The sequence below is a fragment of the Sabethes cyaneus genome, chromosome 2, assembly GCF_943734655.1.
Source record: "Sabethes cyaneus chromosome 2, idSabCyanKW18_F2, whole genome shotgun sequence".
Classification (NCBI taxonomy): domain Eukaryota; kingdom Metazoa; phylum Arthropoda; class Insecta; order Diptera; family Culicidae; genus Sabethes; species Sabethes cyaneus.
The window spans coordinates 122896584-122921266 of NC_071354.1; the positions used below are offsets into that span (position 1 = coordinate 122896584).

Here is a 24683-nt window from a genome sequence, read left to right on the forward strand (position 1 = left end):
AGGACTAAAAATTTTGAAAAATTCAATATTTTTTTATTTCAGATTTTAATTCGGTAGCCTTTTCCGCGCATTATGATACTAATTTTGTAATGATCCGACCGTGGAAAGTGGCCGAAAAACGATCATACACATAAGCGTTCCAGTGCGGCATGGAACAACCTCGACGGAATAAAACGGCACTCCAGGAAAACCACGATCTTAAAACTTTATGTACCTTTTCCTCAGAAACTACACAACGTATTGGAACAAACTTTTTTTTAGTTTTGTTGGTAGGAGCTTGGCAAAGACTTTTATAACTTTTGAGCTTTGTAAACGAAATACAGCCAGCGAAAAAAGAAAAAGAAGATAAAATTTTATTATTTCAGTCATCTTTTCTTCTTCTTTTTCGTTTTTCTCAAGTTGTATTTCGTTTACAAAGCTCAAAAGTTATAAAAGTCTTTGCCAACCTCCTACCAACAAAATAAAAAAAAGTTGGTTCCAATACGTTGTGTAGTTTCTGAGAAAAAGGTACAGAAAGTTTGAAAATCGTGGTTTTTTAAGAGCGGCGTTTTATTCCGTCGAGGTTGTTCCACGCCGCACTGGAACGCTTATGTTTATGATCGTTTTTCGGCCACTTCCCGTGGTCGGATCATTACAAAATTAGCATCAAAATAAGCGGAAAAGACTGCAGTATAAAAACCTGAAATAAAAAAATAATAAATTTTTCAAAAGTTTTAGTCGTTTATGTCCCCTTAAGCGGGGAGGGGGGGGCCTCCCATATAAATAAATTACAAATATCCTCATAACTCGAGAACTAATCAAGCAAATGGAATCAAGTTTGGCATGTGGAGGTATTAGAAGGCAGGAAATTTTTTATGGCGAATTTTGACCCCTCCCTTCTTTAATATGGGGGGCTTCCAGACAAATGAAGTACAAAGTTCCTCATAACTCGACAACTAATCAAGCAAATGGAACCAAATTTGGCATTTGGGGGATTTTGGAGGCATGAATTTATTTTATGATGGTTTGAGACCCCTCACCCCTGTGGTAGGGGGATAAGGACTCTCATACAAATAAAACAAATTTTTGCGTAACTCTAAAGCTAATCGAGCTCGAGAAGCTTTGGACTGTTCCATAAAACATAACAGTCAAGAACAAGACCACCAAAAACTATCTGCAGCCCCCCTGCAGAAATCACCTCTGTCTGATTTATTTATTTCCCTAAGTATACTAACCTCTATTGCTTTCCTTCAGTTGGGTCCGACAGAGCGACAACGAAGATCGGTGAGGATCGCCCCTACGAAATGGTAATGGTAAAAGGTTTTTCGCGAAATGGTACATTCCGCGGAAAGTTTTTCGCGAAATGGTATTCGGCGAAATGTTTTACAATCACGGCAAATATTTTAATGCTATCCGTTTTATTTTATCAGGCTAAGCAATGGGGAGAGTTGTTTTCTACTTTACTGTGAGGAAAAATTGCAAATTTGAATATTAAACTACCTATGGTTTCATAGTTACGTAACTGACAAAATGAATCATCTAAGGTTGAATTCCTCAGAAACTTGCAAAACTCAAGATTGTGACAAAGGTCATCCGAGATTCAAGATTTATGTACAACACAGTATAATTTGTGGCAATACGAAGTTTGTCGGGTCAACTAGTTATATATAAATATCTTTTATACGTTTAATAGTGAATATGTACGTAGTTTCAAAGTCATATTTCTCCATACATTTTGCTTGTAATTGCTTTGCTCCACAGGCACAGACGACAATTAGGTATACCAACTGATTCGGATCCAAATAATATGGTATAATACCACTTGGTAAGCCACACCCCTTTTCAAAACGTGCCATGTTTTCTGCAATGTAGCATGCTGTAAACTGTGAAAGGAAAACTAGTAAAACCTGCTCGGAGCAAGAGACAGTGAATCGACGCCGCTAACTTACGTACCTGTTGTCATTCATGTCAAAAGAGAAGGACATTCGACAAGCACGTCATATTTGCGATGAACGTGTTTTGGCTTTGATTGTTATTTGTTATGTAACACAAGTGATTTTTAAAAGAAATATTCATGTCTTCATTCAAGTCATGTCATGAAATATTCAATAGTTACAGGTATTGTACTTATCAACCCCGCCCTTGTATTTCAAAAGCCACCATTGCATTCAATGAAGAATAGAATCTGAATATTTCGCCCTTCTGTTTCAAACATTCACTTAAATCAGATCGCCCACGAATGCCGCGGGTCGCACAATTTCTGGCCATTCATGTGCATAACAAAATTTGAAATATGCGACACCAGAAACCATTTTTCAGGAATCACCCCTATGTCATCAAAAAAAAATTCTCACAAGTCCACCATCTTCCATATCAGCCCGCGGGCCGCACAAACCATCTCGAGGGGCCGCATGCGGCCCGTGGGCCGCGGTTTGGCCATCACTAACTTACACAATGACACAGATTTTTATAAACATACATATGCCAGAAATGCAGTTTACGTTAGACTTTGATCTAATGATCTGATATAGGCCTACGTTACCCTTTCGTACAATCCTTAGGGCTGTATACCTTGTAGTTTTCATATAAGACATCAGTTTTGACTAAATTCTTTCAGTATAGGGATACAATCGGGCGAAAGATAGGGTTGGTCACTCACTTTTTTATTACTGTTCAACTTTCAGGACTTTCAGGATTGGACTAGGTTTATCGCGGTCCTGAGAAATCTTGCTGGGATGAGGAGACTTATAACATTTTCTGGCGCGCTTTCCTAACACCCAAGAGAAGAGAACCCAAGGGGTCGGACACTCAGCACATTGTGCCGCGGCGCTCCAGAGATATCAAGCGGCACACCTTCGGTTCAATTTTACATATGAAATGGGAGCACTGCCAGTTGTCAAAATCATCTCGCACGATGGCCAGATCTATCAGATTATAACGAATTTAACAGAACTTGCAGTTTGGCACTTTTGGTACAGCATTGGCACAGTTCGGCTCGTTTCAAGTCGCCTAACATAAAAACGGCTGTGCCGAGTGACCGACCCCTTGCGAGAACCATTAAATGCAAGTGTAAAAACTGAAATTAGTGCAAATTTTAGTACCGTTGTACACAACCGTATTGCTTGTGGTATGAAAACATTATCACTGCGGTAAATCAGCACTACTTATTCCGACCAATCACAGAGCGTGGATATTTAGTTAGACAATGCCTAACATTTTGAAGTAGGACTACTTCTTTGATTTCTATATTGGGGTGCACTTTAGAAAAACGAAAAGTAAACATGTAACGAAAAGTGGTTATAGTTTGCACGCTTATAACTCAGTCATCCGTCAACAGATTCCAGTGATATTGGTATCAATCGATTGGAAATTTTTCAAAAAATCCATTACAACACAGTAGATTACACGTTTCCCTAACAGACGTTTAATAATTGAGAAAATATGAGTCGAATATTTAATATTTCATTATTTGCGTTGTTTTGCCTTCCCACCTTCTTTGACCTTCTTGGTCAGTGCTTCCCTAGCACGGATGACAGAAATATATACGAGATGAGCTATGGGTTAAACTTCCTTTCCTTACCTTCTTCGGTCACCGGCTTTCGTTGGAAACACATCGGCAAGCAGCTAGCTTGCGACGCATCGGACAGCAAGTTTTTGAGTCACATCCGTGGCATAATTTTAAAGGTTGTATTTGAAACATTGTTTGCCTTTGCCTCGGTGTGCGTCATCAGTCGGTCGCCGGCTTTCGTTGGCGGAACATCAGCCAGCAGCAGCTAGCTTGCGACGCATCGGACAGCCAGTTTTCGAGACACATCCGTGGCAATTTTAAAGGTTGTATTTGAAACATTATTTGCCTTTGCCTCGGTGTGCGTCATCAGTCGGTCGCCGGCTTTCGTTGGCGAAACATCAATCAGCAGCTAGCTTGCGACGCATCGGACAGCCAGTTTTCGAGACACATCTGTGGCAATTTTAAAGGTATTTGTTACATTGTTTGCCTTTGCTTCGGTGCGCGTCATCAGTCGCTCATCGGCTTTCGTTGGAGACACATCGGTAAGCAGCTAGCTTGCGACTCATAACATCATAAACATAAAAGTCTATCTTGATTATAGATCCTACCAGTAGCGTTTGTCCCATAAACAGTATTCCCACCATTAATCCACACACAAATAACCTATCTGATGGACGATAGTAGACAATGGACAGCACGAGTCAGAAATTTGAGAATTCGAGAATAACAAACGGACCTTTTCAGGTCCACTATTTAAATTAGCTGAAGAGTTGAAACTATGAATTTCTCACATGTAAGAACACAATCCTTTATCTTTCGTTTCTCGCATCAACTCCGATTTATAGGCATGCTAAAACGTAACAGAATTCTCTCGAATACTAATGCCACTTAGTGAAAAACTTATGAAACTTTTGACGTAGGACTACGTCTTTGTTTACTATACTGGGACTGGGTAGCACTTTGTGAAAATGAGAATAAAATTGTAACGTTTGAATGAAAGATTTCAAATGCTAATAACTACGAGACTGCTGAACGAAACTGAACAATTTATATGTCGTTGGATAGATAAAATGACCAGCATTTTTTTAGGGGAGTGAGAGAGTAATTTTAAGGGGGGTGTAAGAGGGGGGGCTCCTATACAAATGAAACACAAATTTCCTCAATACTCGAAAACTAATCAAGCAAATGGAACCAAATATGGCATGTGGGAGTTTCAGAAGACACGATTTTTTTCTGCGGTGTACTGAGACCTCTTCTCCTTCTAAGAGGGGGGTGGGCTCCTGTACAAATGAAATACAAATTTCCTCAAAACTCTAGAACTAATCAAGCAAATGGAACCAAATTTGGAATGCAGGGGTTTCAGAAGGCAAGACTTTTTTCTAAAGTAAATTGAGACCCCTCCCATCTTTAGGAGGAGGGGCTCCCATACAAATGATATACAAATGTCCTCATAACACGAGAACTAACCAAGCAAAAAGAATCATAATTGGCCTGTGGGGATTTTTGGAGGAAAGATGTTTTTCTATGGTGTACGGAGACTCCTTCTTTTTCTAAGAAGGGGGGCTCCCATACAAATGAAATTCGAATTTCCTCATAACTCGAGAACTAATCAAGCAATTGCCTCCAAATTTGGCATGTGGAGATTTTTGGAGGCATGAATTTATTTTGAATTTATTTATTTTATGATAGTTTGAGACCCCTTACCCCTGTGGTAGAATGATAAGGACTCTCATACAAATAAAACAGAAATTGGTCATTCATTACCATTTCAACCTTTATGATGCACACAAGTGATTTTTAAAAGAAATTTCTATGTCTCAAAGGTTGCAGGCGTTGTACTTATGAACCCCCGGCCACGTATTTTCAAAGTCACCATTGCATTAAATGGCCAGGCAAAGACCAAACGAGATCGCCCCATGATGTCGCGGGCCGCAAATTCCTCTGACCATTCCTGTGCATAACAAAATGCAAAATATTCGGCAATAAAAACCAGTTTTTGGGAATTACCAGAAGATTTAAAACGGAAAGCATTTGGAACTATAAAATTCACGAGGCATTACGACTAATTTGAGTGACCCCTGTGTCATCAAAAAAGTTATTCATAAGTCCACCATCACTCAAATCAGTCCGCAGGCCCCACAAAATATTTTGCAGGGCCGCAGTTTGGCCATCACTGCATTAAATGCAAAATTGGATCTGAATATTTCGCTCTTCTCTTTTAAACATTCACTAAAACAATGACACTCACAGATTCTTATAAACATACATATGCCAGAAATGCAGTTTCCATTAATCTTTGATCTGATGATCTGATATAGTCCTACGTCACCCTTTCGTACAACCCTTAGGGCTGTATACCTTGTAGTTTTTCCACCATCTTTGTCTGCGGTTCAACCTTACTGAAAACAGTAATTTTATTTATTGCTAGATTCCCGAGATATACCGAGATAAAGTCAACGGTTCACAGGTGTTGTACAAAATACAACAGGGCTAGTAAACCTTCCGTTACTGCGCAATTGGGGAATCTATTATTTAAAATTCGTACAAAAATCACCGGCTTTGGCATTGGGAGACGAATTGCTCTACATTCGTAGTCCTACTTCAAGCCTGCGCCCGTGCCACTAGGCATGGACCCTTGTACTTTTGACGTAGGACTACGTCTTTGTTTACTATACTGGGACTGGGTAGCACTTTGTGAAAACGAAAATAGAAGTGTAACGTTTGAATGAAAGATTTCAAATGCTAATAACTACTAAACTACTGAGCGAAACTGAACAATTTATATGTTGTTGCAGCAATTTTATGAGGGCTTAGAGACAAATTTTAAGAAGGGCGTGAGAGGGGGGCTCCTATACAAATGAAAGACAAATTTCCTCTAAACTCGAGAACTAATCAAGCAAATGGAACCAAATTTGGCATGTGGTGGTTTCAGAAGGCAAGCATTTTTTCTATGGTGGATTGAGACCCCTCCCCTCTTTAAGAGGGTGGCTCCCATACAAATAATATACAAATTTCCTCGTAACTCGAGAACTAATCAAGCAAAAGGAACCAAATCTGGCATGTGGAGGTTTTTGGAGGTAAGATTTTTTTCTATGGTGTACTGAGACCCCTTCTTCTTCTAATAGGGGGGGCGCTCCTATACAAATGAAACACAAATTTCCTCATTACTCGAAAACTAATCAAGCAAATAGGACCAAATTTGGTATGGGTTATTGTTGGCATGAATTTATTTCATTATGGTCATTATGACCCCTTACCCCTGTGGTAGGAGGATAAGGACTCTCATACAAATAAAACAGAAATTTTTGCGTATGAGCCATATTTGCTGCTATGTAAGAAGCGGTAAGCTGTGAAAGTAGACTAGTAAAATCTTCTCGGAGCAAAAGACAGTGAATCGACGCGGCTAACTTACGTGCCTGATGCATTCATGTCAAAAGAGAAGGACATTCGAATGGCACGTCATATTTGCGATGACCGTGCTTTGGCTTTAATGTTATTTGTAACCAATGGCCCTTTTAAAGGCCACAAGCGAGTTAAAGTAAGATTATTGAAACATGTCAAGCTACGACGCAGAATCTTATTTAATACAATAATCTGTGGGCTGGTCATTCATTACTATTTCAACCATTATGATGTCCACAAGTGATTTTTAAAAGAAATCTCTATGTCTTAATGGTTGCAGGCGTTGTACTTATGAACCCTCGTCCACGTATTTTCAAAGCCACCATTGCATTCAATAAAGAATTGCATCTGAATATTTCGCTCTTCTCTTTTGAAAATTCAATTAAACAATGGCACTAACTGATTCTTATAAACATACTTGTGCCAGAAATGCAGTTTACATTAGTCCTTGATCTAATGATCTGATGTAGTCCTACGTTACCCTTTCGTACAACCCTTAGGGCTGTATACCTTTTAGTTTTTCAATTATTTAAAAGTTTGTTAGAGAAACATGTAATCTACTGTATTGTAATGAATTCTTAGAAAAATTTCCAATCCATTGATACCAATATCTCTAGAATCTATTGGAGGATGACTGAATTACAAGCGAGCAAACCATAACCACATTTCGTTACATATGTTAGCTTTTCATTTTTCTAAAGTGCACCCCAATATAGAAATCAAAGACGTAGTCCTACGTCGAAAAGAGACAGAAATGTACATGCTTTTGAAATTACTAATTCTCTAACAATTGCTTACGCGATTCCATGTAGGTGTGTGCGGGTACCAGAGAAGTGTTTTCTTCTATTTCTTCATAACACTGTAAACAACAACAGTAAGCTGCACTACGCGGATAAACCGATAACTGTCATCATAAATCACCTTATTTTGCTTTATAAAAAAATTGTAAATTCTAGAATCAATGAAAAGAATATATTTTTACACTATTGTTACTCGTATTGGAAGTACTTTCGAAGAAACATAAGAGAAGGAGGGAAATAATTTGACGGAAACCCTATGTTACTTTGGCCAGTCTTCTGTAAATAAAAGTTCATGTTATATAATTATACACAGAGTTATTGACATGTTAATAGGTTCATATGAATAGAATATATACCTACATTTATTATATGCTATGATAGGCGTTTATACAGTTTATGAAAATATTTTTAATATGAAAATACGTACCTCTCCCGCTTGTTTTGCCATGGTATTTACTTGGTCCGGATCCTTTGCACCGAACATTGCAGTGAACACAGCTGCGAGCACATTCTGTGGTTTTAAAAAAATAAAAAATAGTCCAAAATTTGCGAGCTAATTATAGAACAATGCTTTTCCTAACAATATACAAAATGACCAAATGACGTTGTGTTACTAGAAGAAATAAGACTTCTCTTATTTATACAAAAGTATCTAAACTCTAAGCATACTACTATTTAGTTAGATGAATTACTCAGCTACAAAAAGCTAATAATAAGATTATATGATAAACCACACCAAAAACATGTACAAACTATAGATAGTAAACATAGATAAACGGATGCACCTTCTAGTAGAACTGATATAGCAAAAAATACGATTAAATTTCAGCAATACTGTAAAATTCTCAAGAGTCGCATAAGATATAGTGACGTCATGCTCTTTTGGATATACGCACAGAAAAAAAGTGGAAGTCCGAACAATAGATAATTGAAGATAGCTAGTTTTTGAGTGACAACCGCTTGCTTCTGGCGCTAGTGTACATGGAAGATTTAATGTACACTAGCTCCAGAATCAAGCTGTTGTCACTGTAAAACTAGTTATCTTCAATGACCCGTTCGGCGATCAACAATGGTAGCCGAATCTTTTTTGCTTTTATTTTTCTTTGGGAAGATTTTCGCATAGAAACGAATAAGAGCAATTACGCATTACGCGATTATTGCGTAAATCGGTTATTTTGTATACATTTAGTTGAACCAGGAACATGGGTATGAAATGGGGAAGGCAAATGAGGAAGCGTCCAACATAGCTCCAGCCATCCCAACCCCCTACCTAGCGCCTCCACGTGGCCTTACCCGGTAATGCTCTATTGGGTAGCCAAGCTAGGAGGTGCGATGATGGGTGGTTCCCGGCTGCCTGATCTCAAAACTGCGGGTTTGGATGACGGCTGAGCCACACGACCTTGTTAGTAGGTAAGCTTAATATAAGTTATTTTAATTATTTGTTTCCAATGGTGGGCACCGCTAACCGAAAATTTAGCGTCGCTAACCGCTAATTCGCTAACCGAAAGAGTTAGGTAGCTAATCGATAAACTCAGATTAGCGAAAATTTCGCTAATCACAAATCGCTAAATCAGAATTACCCAAAAACATTTTTGTTTTGATCATCTACTATATATAGCGCAAATATCTGTCGACAGTTCACAAGTTTTAGACATAATATATATGCATAAAAATTGAACTGATTTTAATAATTTTTCATGCGATTACCCAGCCAACTGGTGATGAACCCACCTATGTACCGCCCAGGTGTTGAAAAATTCATAGCAGCAAAAAACTCAATGAGATTTCAAGCACAAGAAATTTTAATTTTGATCAGAAGCGCCGAACTCACATATGAATTTCTCACGCTATTATATGCGATGTCTCTGTTGCTATGCGATGTGAACCAAATTCAGCTGTGAACATTTTGCTTACTTCTTCCATAGCTGGCATTTCATACAACGAACCAGAGAGCGAAAGAGAATTAACCGCCAGAGAAAACATCAGCTGCGAAAAAAGCTAGCACACATTCATGAATGAAAATGGCAAACAAATTGGCAGAATTTGCATTTTTCCTTCGCTGGAATCGACGTTTTCTTAACTAGAAAGTAAAAAGCCTAATAAGAATTAGATAAGCATGTAGTTTAAATGTGTGTTTTAGTTTAACTTTACGATTTATTTAGAGATTCATTCTCTTACGCTCAGTCAGTTACGTATCGCACGAGAGAATGCCTATGCTGTTCAACAACGACTTTGTATGTATAGGTGTATAGCTCCGGGTAGCAGTTGAAGCAAAGCAGAATATGATCAAGCGGGAAGAAATATGTGAGTTTTGTGCTTCTTGCTATGAAAACAGAAAAACTCACGCGTGAGTTTTTTCTGCATAGGATCAAGTTGACATGCTTCACAATTGATTTTGATTTTTGATGAGTTTTGAGATTTCGAGTTTTTAACATTTATTTATTTATTTATTTATTTGAGAAGGGAAAAGTCCGCTGGAGTGGAACAGTTATAACGTTCCTTCTCCAGTAGGCACAAAACCTCCTATCTTTTAGTACCAACAGATTTACACCAAATGATACATTTTTTAAACTTAAAACAAAGAGCACATAGTTTCCTTAACAAATAACTTACAAGAACTAGATGTATACAAAAAATAGTAGCTTAGGACTAACACGATACTATTGATATTATAAAGGACAAACTACATTTGTTTCAGAGCCCTACGAAAACGAGTTTTTAGAACGGTTCTAGATACGTTAAAATCAAAAACATTATAACATTTATTAAAAACGCGACACATGCTACTGAGAGGCTCATTACTACCATAATTAGTACGTGAGACGGGAATGTAAAAAAACGCATGGGATCGAAGATTTCTACGGCGAATGTTTATGTTTAGGAGTTGCAGAATATCGGAACAATCAACAAACGACGTTAAGAAGTCGGAGATAAAGGTAGCTTTAGTAACATCGCGCCGAAGTGCCACGTATCAAGCCCGATCAGATTACATCGATTTTGGTAACTTGGGAGGTTTAATGGATCATTCCAAGGTAGGAACCGTAAAGCGAAACGCACAAATTTCCGTTGGATTGCCTCAATCCGTTGAATACTGTTCTGATAGTACGGTGCCCACACATTCGAGGCATATTCCAATACAGAGCGCACTAAGGAACAGTACAGAGTTTTCAAACATGGAATGCTAGTAAACTGCTTTGTGGCCCTGAATAAGAAGCCAAGATTTCTCGAGGCTTTAGAGCAGATGAAGGCTATGTGATCCTTGAATGTCAGTTTGGAGTCCAGCAAAACTCCTAAGTCTTCTACAACTGTTTCCCGCTTTAGAACAACGTTAGATATTTTATAATCAAATGTTACAATTGATTTCTTGCGTGTAAAAGAGATGCAGGAGCATTTGGAAGCATTTAATAGCATCCTATTGGTATTACACCAGTCAGCAAAACTACTTAGCTGCGATTGCAAAAATTGGCAGTCAGACATATTCTTAATTACGGAAAAAAGTTTGAAATCGTCGGCATACGATAATTTCATGCATTTAAGAGTAGGATGGATATCATTGAGGTACAGCAGAAAAATATATGGGCCTAGATGGCTGCCTTGAGGTACGCCAGATGTGACCGGAAAGGGCAAAGAGATAGTATTTCCAATTTTGGCTGACATAGTTCGACCAGTAAGATACGATTCAAACCATTTCAGTATATTGCCGCATAATCCAAGCCTCTGAAGTTTCGAGATAGCGATTTGATGATTTATTTTGTCGAAGGCCGCTGATAAATCGGTATATATTGCGTCGACCTGAAGATGGTTTTGCATTGAGCGCGCGATGAAAGATGTATAGGAAATCAGATTGGTACAAGTTGACCGTTTGGATACAAAACCATGCTGGTTTTCGGCAATGTAGTTAGAGAAACTGTAGGTAAGGTATTCTAGAACAATGAGCTCAAGAATAGTGTTCGACATCGGAACGAAAATTGAAGTCCGGGTTCCGGTCCGGTCCGGTCCGGTAAAAAATCGGAACGAATTTTTTAGGTCCGATTTCGTTCCGGTCCGATTTAGCTCTGTTCCGGTTCCGGTCCGATTCCGGTCCGGAAGTCCGAAATTGTCCGGATGCAAAATTGACCAATTTTTAAAAATAGGTAAATGTCAAAGGCAAAGCTTTGAATGTGTGGAACCTTCCGTAACTACTAAACGCTAACCGGCCTGAAACGGATAATTTAAAAAAAATGGAAATGCGACACCATTAACTGATGCTTGGTAGCTTACCAATCTTGGAATGGTACACTTTAAGACATGAAAGTCAGCTTTTAATTAAATAATTGCCTGTCAATCGCCAGTTTATGTTCTGAATCTTTGAATTTGAAAATTAATTCAAATTCGCGATTTTTTATTTTCTCAGGAAACTTCCAATCAAATTTTATAGTTTTCTCGGACATCACTTGCTTCAAAAGTTTATAACTTTTGAACAATTTGTTTTATGAAACGGCAAAAAATTCTTAGCCACTTGACAAAAATACCAGTTGGAAAAAATATTTCTCACGGTGGTGGAAAACTCCTGAAGAAAAAAAAAATAACTGCAGTGAAATTTTTGACACTAACAGATAAATGAATTATCTAATAAGAAAAAAATACAGTGGACTCTTGGAAAAGTTAACTCTCTGAAAAGTTAATTGTTCAGAAAAGTTAAGCGAATATTAGCTCCCATGCAACACATGCAATTTTTGCCTTAACTTTTCTGAGAGTTTAAATTTTTTGGTTATCCAAAGCGTTCATTCACACACGTGTGGTTTCCTTCTATCTTTAATTCTCCTTTTTCGATTTCTTAACGCCTTTTCACAGTTTCTTACAGAGTCTCATCATAACTGGGATTAAATTAAACTCTTGTACCGGACAGTTGTAGCAACAGTTCAATACGGGCACATACTTTTCTCAGGATTTTTGATAACATACTGGAAAAGCGCAAACTTAGATTGAATTTTAAATGCTAAAGAAGGAACAGCAGGGACGAAAAATAAACGCGAACATTACCAAAACGTTGGCGTTGATTTCGAAAAATCAAAAGTTAACTAGTATAACCGACTATTTTAAATTTACTGAAAGGAACTAAGTATTATTCCATAAAGAGGTTTTTTTTCTTTTTTTTTTCTTTTTTTCGGGTTATCTAACTGGTCGCTTAATCTGTCTGTCTGTCGGTAAGTTCCTTATAGAATCGAAAACTACTGAACCGATCGGCGTGAAAATTTGCATTGTAGGATTTTTGGGGCCGAGGAAGGTTCTTATGATGGTCAGAGACCCCTCCCCCCACCAAGAGGGAGGGCTCCCATACAAATCAAACACAAATTCTGCATAACTCGAGAGCTAATCAGGCAAATAGATTAAAACTTGACATAAGGGTATATTTGGAGATAATTTTTTTTAATGGTGCACCCTTCTTCTCTTTAGGAGGGGAATTATGACCCCTCCCCCTTTAGGGGAATGAAATACAAATTTCCTCATAACTCGAGAACTAATCAAGCAAATGGAACCAAATTCGGCATGTGGGGGATTTTGTAGACAGGATTTTTTTGTCATGACTTTTCCATAAAACATAACAGACAATAACAAGACCACCAAAAACTTTCTGCAGCCCCCCGCAGAAATCAGCTCTGTCTAGGTTGATTTGTTTTCCTAGGTCTACCTCTATTACTTTCCTTCAGTTGGATCCGAACGAGCGACAACGAGTGAGGAGAGGATCACCCCGAGGATCGAAATGGTACTTTTCATGAAAAGGTTTTCCGTGAAATGGGACATTCCGCGTAAGGTTTTTCGCGAAATGGTATTCAGCGAAATGTTATACAATCACGGCGCATATTTAAGTGCTATCCGCTTAACAGGGGGATTGTTTTCTACTTTATTGTTAGGAAAAATTGAAAATTTGTAAATTAAAATACCCATGCTCTCATAGTGACGTAACTGCCAAAATGAGTTATCTTAGGTTGAGCTCCTCAGAAACTTGCTAAACTCGAGATTGTGACAGATTCACGATTTATGTACAACACATTTTAATTTGTGGCAATACGAAGTTTGCCGGGTCAGCTAGTAGCATATAACACTCTGCGCTGAGCCCTTTTGTGATGTTAACAAAGTGTCAGGGAGACCTCAAACATCAGTTATACCTGACGAGGCAGGCAATGTCGCCCACTTAAAAACAGGTAGAGTCCCAAGCATAGCCGTCACGCCTTTGCCCGCAGGCGGAGGCGTTCCGGCCCTGCGCAGACTCCATGAACTGGCTCTAAGATCTCTCTGCGAAAGGCCGGAATGCCATATTTGAAATATAATGATGACGATGATGATGATAATGATGATGATGATGAGAAGAAAAATGATAGATCGAATTTGTAAATGTGCTTTGGACTTTTTGTACTACTTGAGTTAGACTAATCTCATATTTTTATTCTTGACCTTGAAATGCGGTCATACTTGAGTTGTAAAATGTAGTATAGTGAAGTGGAGGATTCGTCAGCTCCGTCTGACACCGGTCATCAACCGCGCGGCCGCTTTCTATTTTCTAACACAAACAACGACAAATGAACTAATAGGAAAGACAAATTTCGGAGCATTGGCGGTTATCAACTTATCAGGGCAAATTGAATCTTTCATTCCCCCAGCATTTATGCACTGTCCCAAGATACACAGTAAATTGAGCGCAGTACAACTCGGACGTTCGCGGTAGTCGACAGAAGTTTTAGAGCTTATAAAGCTTTATAGAGACGCACCCGCCTTCCTACCCTCGAGACCAAAGAGCTAGTGCAGTAAAGCTGTGGGCTTAAACGTCTCTCTAAGACTCAACCCCTCCCTATCGACAGACCCCGCGGCCGGCCATCAGAGCACAGGTCAGCCACGGGGTCAGTGCAAAAATCCTACTGACTATTTAGCAGCACCGCCCAGCCGAGACTCGAACACACGACACGAATTGACCTAATTTTCCCATCTGCTATCTAAGCACTTCTATTATTATACCCGTAATCATTATAGAGTGGTCCTTCGGCATCCAACAGGATCTGGTATCCCACTTACATCCCCTTACTAGCCCTAAGCCAACCAATCCGACATTTTTCGGACATATTTGTGACAGCTGTAAATAGGGATGAATCCCAAAAACATTCATCTATTAATTATCAGAGATCCCCATACTGGCCTTATTCTTAAACGGAATAAAAGCACTTTCTGAACAACGCAACAATCGCATTTGGTAAATTTTCACCCCGAGTTCCTCTTGAAATCACAAAAGTATTTTGACATATACCCACAAAGCCCTACACCACGACAAGGTTCAGTTTTATCGTAGGGAAGCATTATTTCATAAAGATCTTGCTACATATTTCTTTATGTTACAACTTCCAGATACTTAAAAATGAGTATTCTGCATCCGAGAATATATTTTTCGCTTTTGTGTTTATCATTTTCAATGACTCTTAGGACTACTCACAAAAGGTAATATTTCGAAAAAGTTAATCGACCCATTCACCAATCGATTAACTTTTCCGAGAGTCCACTATATTTCAAAATTTCTTAAGACTTAGAACATGGGCTTTCCAACATTTGATTAGAATTTTGCACCGTCATAGAAAATGATGTGGAAAGCTTGTTCCAACTAATATTTTTCCTGGATTGCTGAGAAAATTTTATAGCATTTTCATAAAAAAAAATTGTTCTGCAATGCTTGGTTTTAAAACTATAAACTTTCGAAATGAGCTGTGTTCGAAAAAATCGAAAAATTTCTAGTGGAGTTTTCTGGGAAAATAGGACAGGATATTGTTTTCATTAAAAAGTTAACATCCTATACTCGTAAGCAAAATTTCATGAAAATCTGAGACTCTTCGGCCTAAACCTATACGATAATTTTGAAAAATCCGATGAAACTATTGAGTTATCTTTCATATTGGACCATAAGCGTGAATATCGGTTACCTTTGAAATTAAATTTTGAGAGATCATAAGGCACGAACCGATGCTGCGAAACGTTCGGTTTTAAGACCCACAGATATTTTCTAATTTTTCAAAAATAAATCGATTCGCTGGACTTGTTTTGGAGCCTTCAACAGAAAGTGTATTATTGCTAGCGAAATTATTGCCTTTCCTCAATACTGAGGAAGTGAAAGGAAATTAGTTTTAAACATAGAAAGCAAGTCCTAGTCATCGTTTCCACTGCGGTCAGTTTTACGATCAAAAGTGCTCCGGACTTTTCCGGACTTTCAACGGAAGACCTGGTCCGGTCCGGTTCCGGAACGCTTCGTTCCGGTTCCGGTCCGATAAAAAATCGGACTCAAAAATTTCGTTCCGATCGGACTTCGGACCGGGTATCGGACCGGACTTTCCGGACTTTACCCGGTCCGATGTCGATCACTACTCAAGAAGCTTTGAAACAGCGCAAAGAGAAGCTATACCACGATAGTTGGCAACGTTTTGCTTCGAACCTTCACTGGTACCGCCAATTGGAATTGATGTACACATTAATAATTTGACAGGATTATCAATTAATTTTTAGCAGTTGCGACGAAAACAGACAAGCAACTCACTCTATGCTTTGTTCGTACTGCCAGATGTAGCCCGGAGTGAAGAAGTTGGACATCGTGAGGCACTTCGTGTCCACCGGATAGTGCCGATCCGGCACATACAACATTCTCTCCTTTCTAGAGAATGGTTAAGTGTAGTAGAAGGTGAAATGGGACACCAAGAGCAAGGTGCCCTCAGCCTTCCGCGCCTTGGGGAGGTCGGAACTAAACAGTGAAAAAGCACCTCGCCTGCAAGTCGTAGGCGAAATTTGTAACTGTCGCGAATAAATTTAGATAGCAGACTTTCAGGTATCGTATTCTACTCAGACGCTCCAAAAACTTCAAACATTACATTCAGACATTCAGACATACCTCCCACAGAAAGTTTTCAAAAATGTCCTTTAACTGACGATCAGCGAGAAGCGAATGTTCAATCTGGTGTTCTTTCTTTCGGGGCTTGTGGTGAACGGGGATATATGCAGTATGAAGTGCATGCTGGAAGTTATCGCCTGGAGGACGTAGTTTTTTGGCCGCCCCGGCCTCGGCCCAATGTGCCAAAAGATCAATGGAGGAGATGTACCGGTTAAAGATACTCATTGTACTGAATACCGTCAACCCTTCCGGCGTCCCCCAGCTGCAAACAATAGAACATTTTCATTGTATCGTCGGCCATGACTAAGGTTCCGGCTAACTGTCGTCAGGCCGACAGACAGGGCGTCGAAGCATTTGTTGTAGAAGGCTTAATAAAAGTATCACCAGAAACCTTTTGTAGTTCTTTTCATCTTCCTTGAAAAAGCTTGAGAAATAAAAAGCGAAACGTCGGAGAGTAACTAAAAATTTGTTACGATTTTAGTTTGACTACATACGCCATTTCCCAAAGAAGTTCTTGTAATCGCGGTCCATATTTTGTTTATTTTTGTAATGCTTACGTTATCACCACAACTTGTTTGTCTTTCTTATTCTTATTCTTATTCTTATCAATACCATCACAGCCTCAATTAAGGATTCCTGAAAATAACTTTAATTATTTCTAATCATAGAATTATTTCAAATAATAATATAATATCATAAGAATAATAATATCAGAAATTTATTGCAAATGTTTAATCGGCCAGGCCTACTGTGAAGCATTGCCGCGAAAACGATTTTTCGAAATGAATCTTGTGTGAATAAGTTATTCATAGATACATTTCAATATCAACAGGGGAAGAATAAACGGGGACATTTCGTACCAACCGTTTCTGATTAACTGTAACTTTGGCGTTGTAACTGTATATCAGATCATTAGATCAAAGACTAATGTAAACTGCATTTCTGGCATATGTATGTTTATAATAATCTGTGAGTGCCATTGTTTAAGTGAATATTTAAATGAGTGAAATATTCAGATTCAATTCTTCATTGAATGCAAAGGTGGCTTTGAAAATACGTGGACGGGGGTTCATACGTACAACACCAGCAGCTATTGAGATATAGAGATTTCTTTTAAAAATCATTTGTGTGCATCATAAAGGTTGAAATAGTAATGAATGACCAGCCGACATATTATTGTATTAAGGGGAAACCGAAAGTGGCTCAAAGATGGCTGGGTAAATGGCTACCATTCGAAGCATGTATTGTTTTGTGCTTTAAAAATGCATCTGTATTGGCAGAGCACGCTTTCGCCACGTAATCAGTGCTTCGAGCGCTGTTATAATTTCCTAAAACTTGTAATTCAATTTATCGATCTGCTATGTCTCAATAAACGCTCAGCAAAACATAATTGCTAATGGAAAATAAATTTAATTGATCATTAAGATATTAAGATATAAGATATAGATCATTAAGTGTTCATAAAACGTATAATCTGGAATTAGTTAATAGATATTTGGTTGCGCACATATTTCGTTGAGCTAGCGATTTACGGAAAAGCAGCAACACAGTATCAAACTTTCGTCACATCAATGAGCTTTTAAAGAGCTTTCAACATTCGCCGCATCGATGAGCTTAGAGTGAAGTAAACAAACAAAACGCAAACGCAGGAATCAAAAACGCAATCCGATGCAAGCGGATTAATTAAACATCCTAGTGATCCTACGCATTATTCAGTTGCTGCTGTTAATTTTGATTGAATCGGAATGCCTTGATAAAGAAAACAAACCCTTTTTCGCGATGTTTGTAGTCAGTGCGGTTGGCTGCGGATCAGCTGTTTATGTTTGCAAGCTCCGCTATTTGACATATATTACCAATACTGATACAATATTCAAATAAACGTTTAGGTTTCTGACGAACACATGAGATGTACAGTACAGTGTTTGTCGCACTAACACAATAACGTTAGCCACTTTCGGTTCCGCCTTAAATATGATTATATGTAGTTTGACATGTTTCAATAATCTTACTTTAACTCGCTTGTGGCCTTTAAAAGGGTCATTGGTTACAAATATCATTAAAGTCAAAGCATGTACATCGCAAATATGGCGTGCCATTCGAATGTCCTCTTTTTCATAAATGGGAACAGGAACGTAAGTTAGCCGCGTTGATTCACTATCTTTTGCTCTGAGAAGGTTTTAACAGTTTACTTTCACAGCTTACCGCTTGTTACATAGCAGAAAATATGGCACATACGCAAAAATTTCTGTTTTATTTGTATTAAAGTCCCTACCCTTCTACTACAGGTGTGAAGGGTCTCAAACCATCATAAAATAAATTCATGCCTCCAAAAACCACCACATGCCGAATTTGGTTCCATTTGCTTGACTAGTTCTTGAGTTTTAAGGAAATTTGTGTTTCATTGGTGTAGAAGCTTCCCCCCCCCCCCCCCCTCTTACGCCCTCCATAAAATTGCTTTCTTACCCCCTCCATAAAATTGCTGGTCATTTTATCTATCCAACGACATATAAGTTGTTCAGTTTCGTTCAGTAGTTTAGTAGTTGTTAGCGTTTGAAATCTTTCATTCAAACGTTACACTTCTATTTTCGTTTTCACAAAGTGCTACCCAGTCCCAGTATAGTAAACAAAGACGTAGTCCTACGTCAAAAGTCGATGACTGGAAATCACATTCGTGGCGGTTCTAGATGGTTTCGGTGTATGACAGTTGGAATTAGCCAGAAAAGCAATGTTGGAACGAATTTCCTTCTTCAATTCATTCATTTGTATTTCTACCTTTAAATTTTCGACTATCTCATTGTGCGCACAAAGTGCATTTTCTTGTCCGGCTTCATAAGCGGAACGAATTGAATTACGCAGACGCATATCGCGCATCAGATTAACACATGATTTGCAGAATTTGCAGTTAAAAAACTACAAGGTATACAGACCTAAGGGTTGTACGAATGGGTGACGTTGGACTATATCAGATCATTAGATCAAAGACTAATATAAACTGCCTTTGTGGCATATTTATGTTTATAAGAATCTGTGAGTACCGTTATTTAAGTGAATGTTTAAAAGAAAAGAGCGAAATATTCAGATTCAATTCTTCAATGAATGCAATGGTAGACGTGGACGGGGGTTCATAAGTACAACGCCTGCAACACATTGAGACATAGATTTCTTTTAAAAATCACTTGTGTGCATCATAAAGGTTCAAATAGTAATGAATGACCAGCCGACATATTATTGTATTAAATATGATTATATGTAGTTTGGCATGTTTCAATAATCTTACTTTAACTCACTTGTGGCCTTTAAAAGGATCATTGGTTACAAATAACATTAAAGCCAAAACACGTTCATCGCAAATATAACGTGCCATTCGAATGTCCTTCTCTTTTTACATGAATGACAACAGGAACGTAAGATAACGGCGTCCATTCACTGTCTTTTGCTCCGAGAAGGTTTTACTAGTTTACTTTCACAGCTCACCGCTTGTTACATAGCAGAAAATATGGCGCATTCGCAAAAATTTCTGTTTTATTTGTATGAGAGTCCTTATCCTCCTACCACGGGGGTGGGGGTCTCAAACCATCATAAAATAAATTCATACCTCCATAAATCCCCACATACCAAATTTGGTTCCATTTGCATAATTAGTTCTCGAGTTATGAGAAAATTTGCGTTTCACTTGTATAGGAGCCCCCCCCAGGATGTCTCAGTACACCATAGAAAAAATTCTTACCTCCAAAAAACCCCCACATACGAAGTTTGGTTCTTTTTGATTGATTAGTTCTCGAGTTATGAGGAAACTTGTATATTATTTGTATGAGAGTCCCCCCCCCCCTCCTAAAGAGGAGAGGAGTTTCAATTCACCATAGAAAACAATCTACCCTTCTGAAACCCCCACATGTCAAATTTGTGTTTCATTTGCATGGAAGCCCTCCGCATAGAAGGGGAAGAGTACACCATAGAAAAAATTCTTACCTCCAAAAACCCCCACATGCCAATTTTGTTTCCCTTTGATTGATTAATTCTCGAGTTATGAGGAAATTTGTATATTATTTGTATGAGAGCCCCCCCTCCTAAAGGGGGGAGGGGTCTCATTGCACCATTGAAAAAATTCTTGCCTTCTGAAACCCCCACATGCCGAATTTAGTTCTATTTGCTTGATTAGTTCAAGATTAATGAAAAAATTTGTGTTTCATTTGTATGGGAGCCCCCCCCGCCTTTTAGAAGGGCAAGGGGTCTCAGTACACCATCGAAAAGAATCCTACCTTCTAAAACTTCTACATGCCAAATTTGGTTCCATTTACTTGATTAGTTCTCGAGTTTTGAGTAAATTTGTGTTTCATTTGTATAGGACCTGCTGATCATTTTATCTTTCCAACGACATATAAATTGTTCAGTTTCGTTCAGTAGTTTACTAGTTATTAGCATTTGAAATCTTTCATTCCAACGTTACACTTCTATTTTCGTTTTCACAAAATGCTACCCAGTCCCAGATAGTAAACAAGAGAGACATTATCGCAGAGATGCCATATTTTCTAAAAAAAAATGTCTGGAACTGCTCAAAAACCGAAAAAATCGAGCAGTTTTCCGGCTACTCGAATTTTCTGGTTTGAAAATAATCTGCGAAAATCTGCACACTTTTTTAGGAAGTCTATGAATGTTTAAAGAGCTTCGAACAAAAATCTGCACCGAAACAATAAAAGTCATAAAAACCATTGGCGGAACTAGGGGGGGGGGGGGGCTAGGGGGGGCTAAACCCTCCCTAGAAAAGATTTAGCCCCCCCTAGAAAGGTTGATTAACCGTTATGTGTGCGACAAAAAAAACACCTTTAGCAGGGCGACAAGGGTACCCGGGTACCCAAAATTGATATTGTTATAACATCAACAATTTTAAACCGATTTTTATGAAATAGTTAATTAATCTAGTTTTGAATTACTTGGCCATTTGGCCATTAAAAGACATACGGGGCCCGAAAATCCGGAATTCCGGCAGAGTGTCCGCTGTGAGGTAGAGAACTGATTGTATTGCAGGAAAATCAGTCATGCGGATATAAAAACTCTAAAAATTCATACAATGAACTATTTCATATAATGAGATGAATCAGGTTGGCCATTCCGGAGTAGGTTCCTATGGGGTCATGGGTGGCCAGTCTAGGATTGGAGGTAAAACCAGGCAATATGGGTATCAAAGTTCTTGGAATTAGTTCGGTAGGTGATATTTTTTACATTTCGATATATTTTGATTGATTATTTCGAAAATGGTTTCTACGGGGTCACAGATGATACCGCAGAATTCAAGATAATGCATTTTCAGAACAGTTTAAAACGTAGAACCATCCGTTATACATTTGGAACCAGTTCCAAAATTATTAATCAGTACTAAACTGGCCATATCGGTTCAAAACGTCTAATAGATCCGCTAAACCAATTCTAATATTGTATTAGGCACCCAACTGGCCATCTGTAACCCTACAGAAACCCAATACTGGAATGGCCAATGCAATCTAAAGTCACCAATTTATATAATAAGATGAAAAAAGAGTCCACAATGTCAAGTTCAAAACTAATAGCTTTACTGAAGGCTGATATTCTTTCAAAACAAGCGGCTTCCCTCGTTTTACTGGACGTTGCTCCGGGATTACCGATTCCCGGGAAGTATATGTCATTTGATAGCCAAATGCTTTATTTAATCAAAACTAGACAAATGTACGAATCAAATGCCACTGGTTTCATCCAAATCGGTTCAAGATAGCCAAAGTTATGTACATAGCAAATCATGGGTACCCGGGTACCCTTGTCGCCCTCCTACGTAATAAAAAAATTCAAGTACCTCTCATGGCTAATCCCCTTTATGGATATGCACCAAAAATACCTCAACTACTTAAGATCAACGAGTTTTACGATGTCGCAAAATTTCAATGACGTATGTTTTAAACTGAATGAGTTATAACTATTTTAAAACTGAAAAGGTACCCGGGTACCCTGTTGCACACATAACGGTTAAGCTTTTAATTTTTGAAAAACCAATAATTAGATAACTACAGGTACGAAAAACTTTAGAGTAAAGTTTATTTGCATGACTGTTATAAGATTCCAGGCATCAATGTGCATTAAATTTTAATATGCTGACGAAATAAAACGGTTGAAAAAAATTCCGGGGGCTGTAGCCCCCCGTAGAAATGAGTGCTAGTTCCGCCAATGATAAAAACTGCAAATTTATAATGATCTGCAAGACCGTTCCAAAATCTGGAATTTGCAGACAAATCTGCAAGTTTGGTATCGCTGCATTATCGGTACTATTAGTTTATTAATGATGAAAACGCTCGGTGGGTATGCAACGTTGACAGCAGCTAGCTAAAGGCAAAGGCACTTGAACTGGAGAATACTGTTAGATAAACAGCGAGATAAACAGCTTCAATTGAATCTGATCCCAAAAATAGCTGATATGTTTTATTCGTGAAACCGATTAAATAAATACTTATCACGATGAATAAATATTTCAAACGACCGGCAAAAATGACGATGTTTCAAACTGTACACAAATCACGATTAAGGGTGCTTTAATTACACTACAAACTTGATTTGAAACGCAGCGCAAATAAAGACGCAACTGTAAACAAACGACGTGTCGACAGAACTTGAAATTTCTATTTTCGCCTGGCAGATAATGATCCACTTGTTTAGTTTTCATTGAAGGAAGTGCTTTACATACATTATAAAATAATCGACGCAGACAAACAGACCTCATATCTACTGGACAAGTATTGGCGCTGGCAGGGCCGGCGCTTCCCTCAAGCAAAACAAACAGTTGCTTGAAGCGCCACTTTGAGGGGGCGCCATTTCGGCTACACTAAAAAACTGGAGCAATAAATAAATAAGTTGTTAATTTCCTCTTTCTCGTTTAGCAGCATAGAGCCGGGAGGGCCCGTGTTGTATTTAGAGGTATTCTCTGCTGTATTTGGTCCTGGGCTACTTGCCGTCAATTTGAGCCATATAGCACATTGGATCGCTCTATCCCTAATGCCGAAGTAGGTCTAGAAGAAAATAGATTCCACTGCACAGTCATCCGGCATTCTTGCGATGTGACCGACCCAGCGTACTCTCCCGACTTTTGCCAGATGTACTATGAGATACTCTAAGTAGTGCCCGCAGTTCATGATTCATACGCCTACGCCATTCTCCGTTTTCCGTTTGTAGTCCGCAAAAAAAACGCGTTGCAGTGCTACCAAATTATAGCCTTGATTATTCTTTTTTATTAGAGTGGTTTTAACTACAGACGGTAGATAAAGTACACACGCGCAAAGAGCCTGGCATAAAATACCAATGGAACCGTCAAATCTAGGCTCCAAATGAGCAAAGTAAACAAACTTGTGTTTCGTATAGGCAGGGAAGACAAAGTTTTGTAATCTTCCTGAAATGTTAAAACATAAACTATTAAACAACTAATAACATATGGTTTAGGTACTCTCCATATAGTATATAATCACCCCATCAGCAGGCAACCATGTTTTCGCCGCCAACATCTCGTGTGTGCGAAAATGAGATAGCATGTCAGCACTGCGTTTCACTCAACTGCCAGCAGTTCGATTAGACCTGTACACCCAAACACTCCGCGGAATGAATTCGCTTTGGTGTAACTCAAGGATTGAAAAGCAAGTATTGGACTATGCTTTTCGGTACCCTGAGTACAGCTTGTCCTCCAGTGATACATTCTGAAAAAGCATTTTCAGTGTCTGGCAGATTCGTTTTCGCATGATGAACAGTACATTGAATATTCTGTGCATCTTAAAGTTGAATTTTGCAAGCTTCTCCTCTAGCAGCATACAACCGGGGGCGTGTTGTATCAAAAACTTGTCTCCACTGTACTTGGTCCTAATTCATTGAGATGCTCGAAGTCGGCTTCAACCTGGTCGTTGGGCCCTTCTATTCATGGTATTGGTGGGGGTTTTGAAAAGAACAGATTTCGGTGAACAGTCATCCGTCATCCTTGCGACATTGCCGACCCATCGTAGCCTTTCGACTTTCGCCAGATGTCGTTTGGAATCACTCCAATTTTTGCCATCGCTAACTCTGTTCATTTTTACAAGGGCCCTATTCTCAG

At 38.7% G+C, this 24683-nt stretch overlaps 1 protein-coding gene across 4 annotated transcripts in view; it reads right to left on the reverse strand.

The window, feature by feature from the left end:
- LOC128733480 (uncharacterized) overlaps positions 1-24683 on the reverse strand; it is a 179871-nt gene that overhangs the window by 77136 nt on the left and 78052 nt on the right. For all 4 annotated transcript variants that reach the window (XM_053827091.1, XM_053827088.1, XM_053827089.1 and 1 more), the window contains one exon: positions 8117-8200. In XM_053827091.1, coding sequence (XP_053683066.1) covers positions 8117-8200 — 84 coding nt within the window. The remainder of the gene's footprint in view (positions 1-8116; positions 8201-24683) is intronic.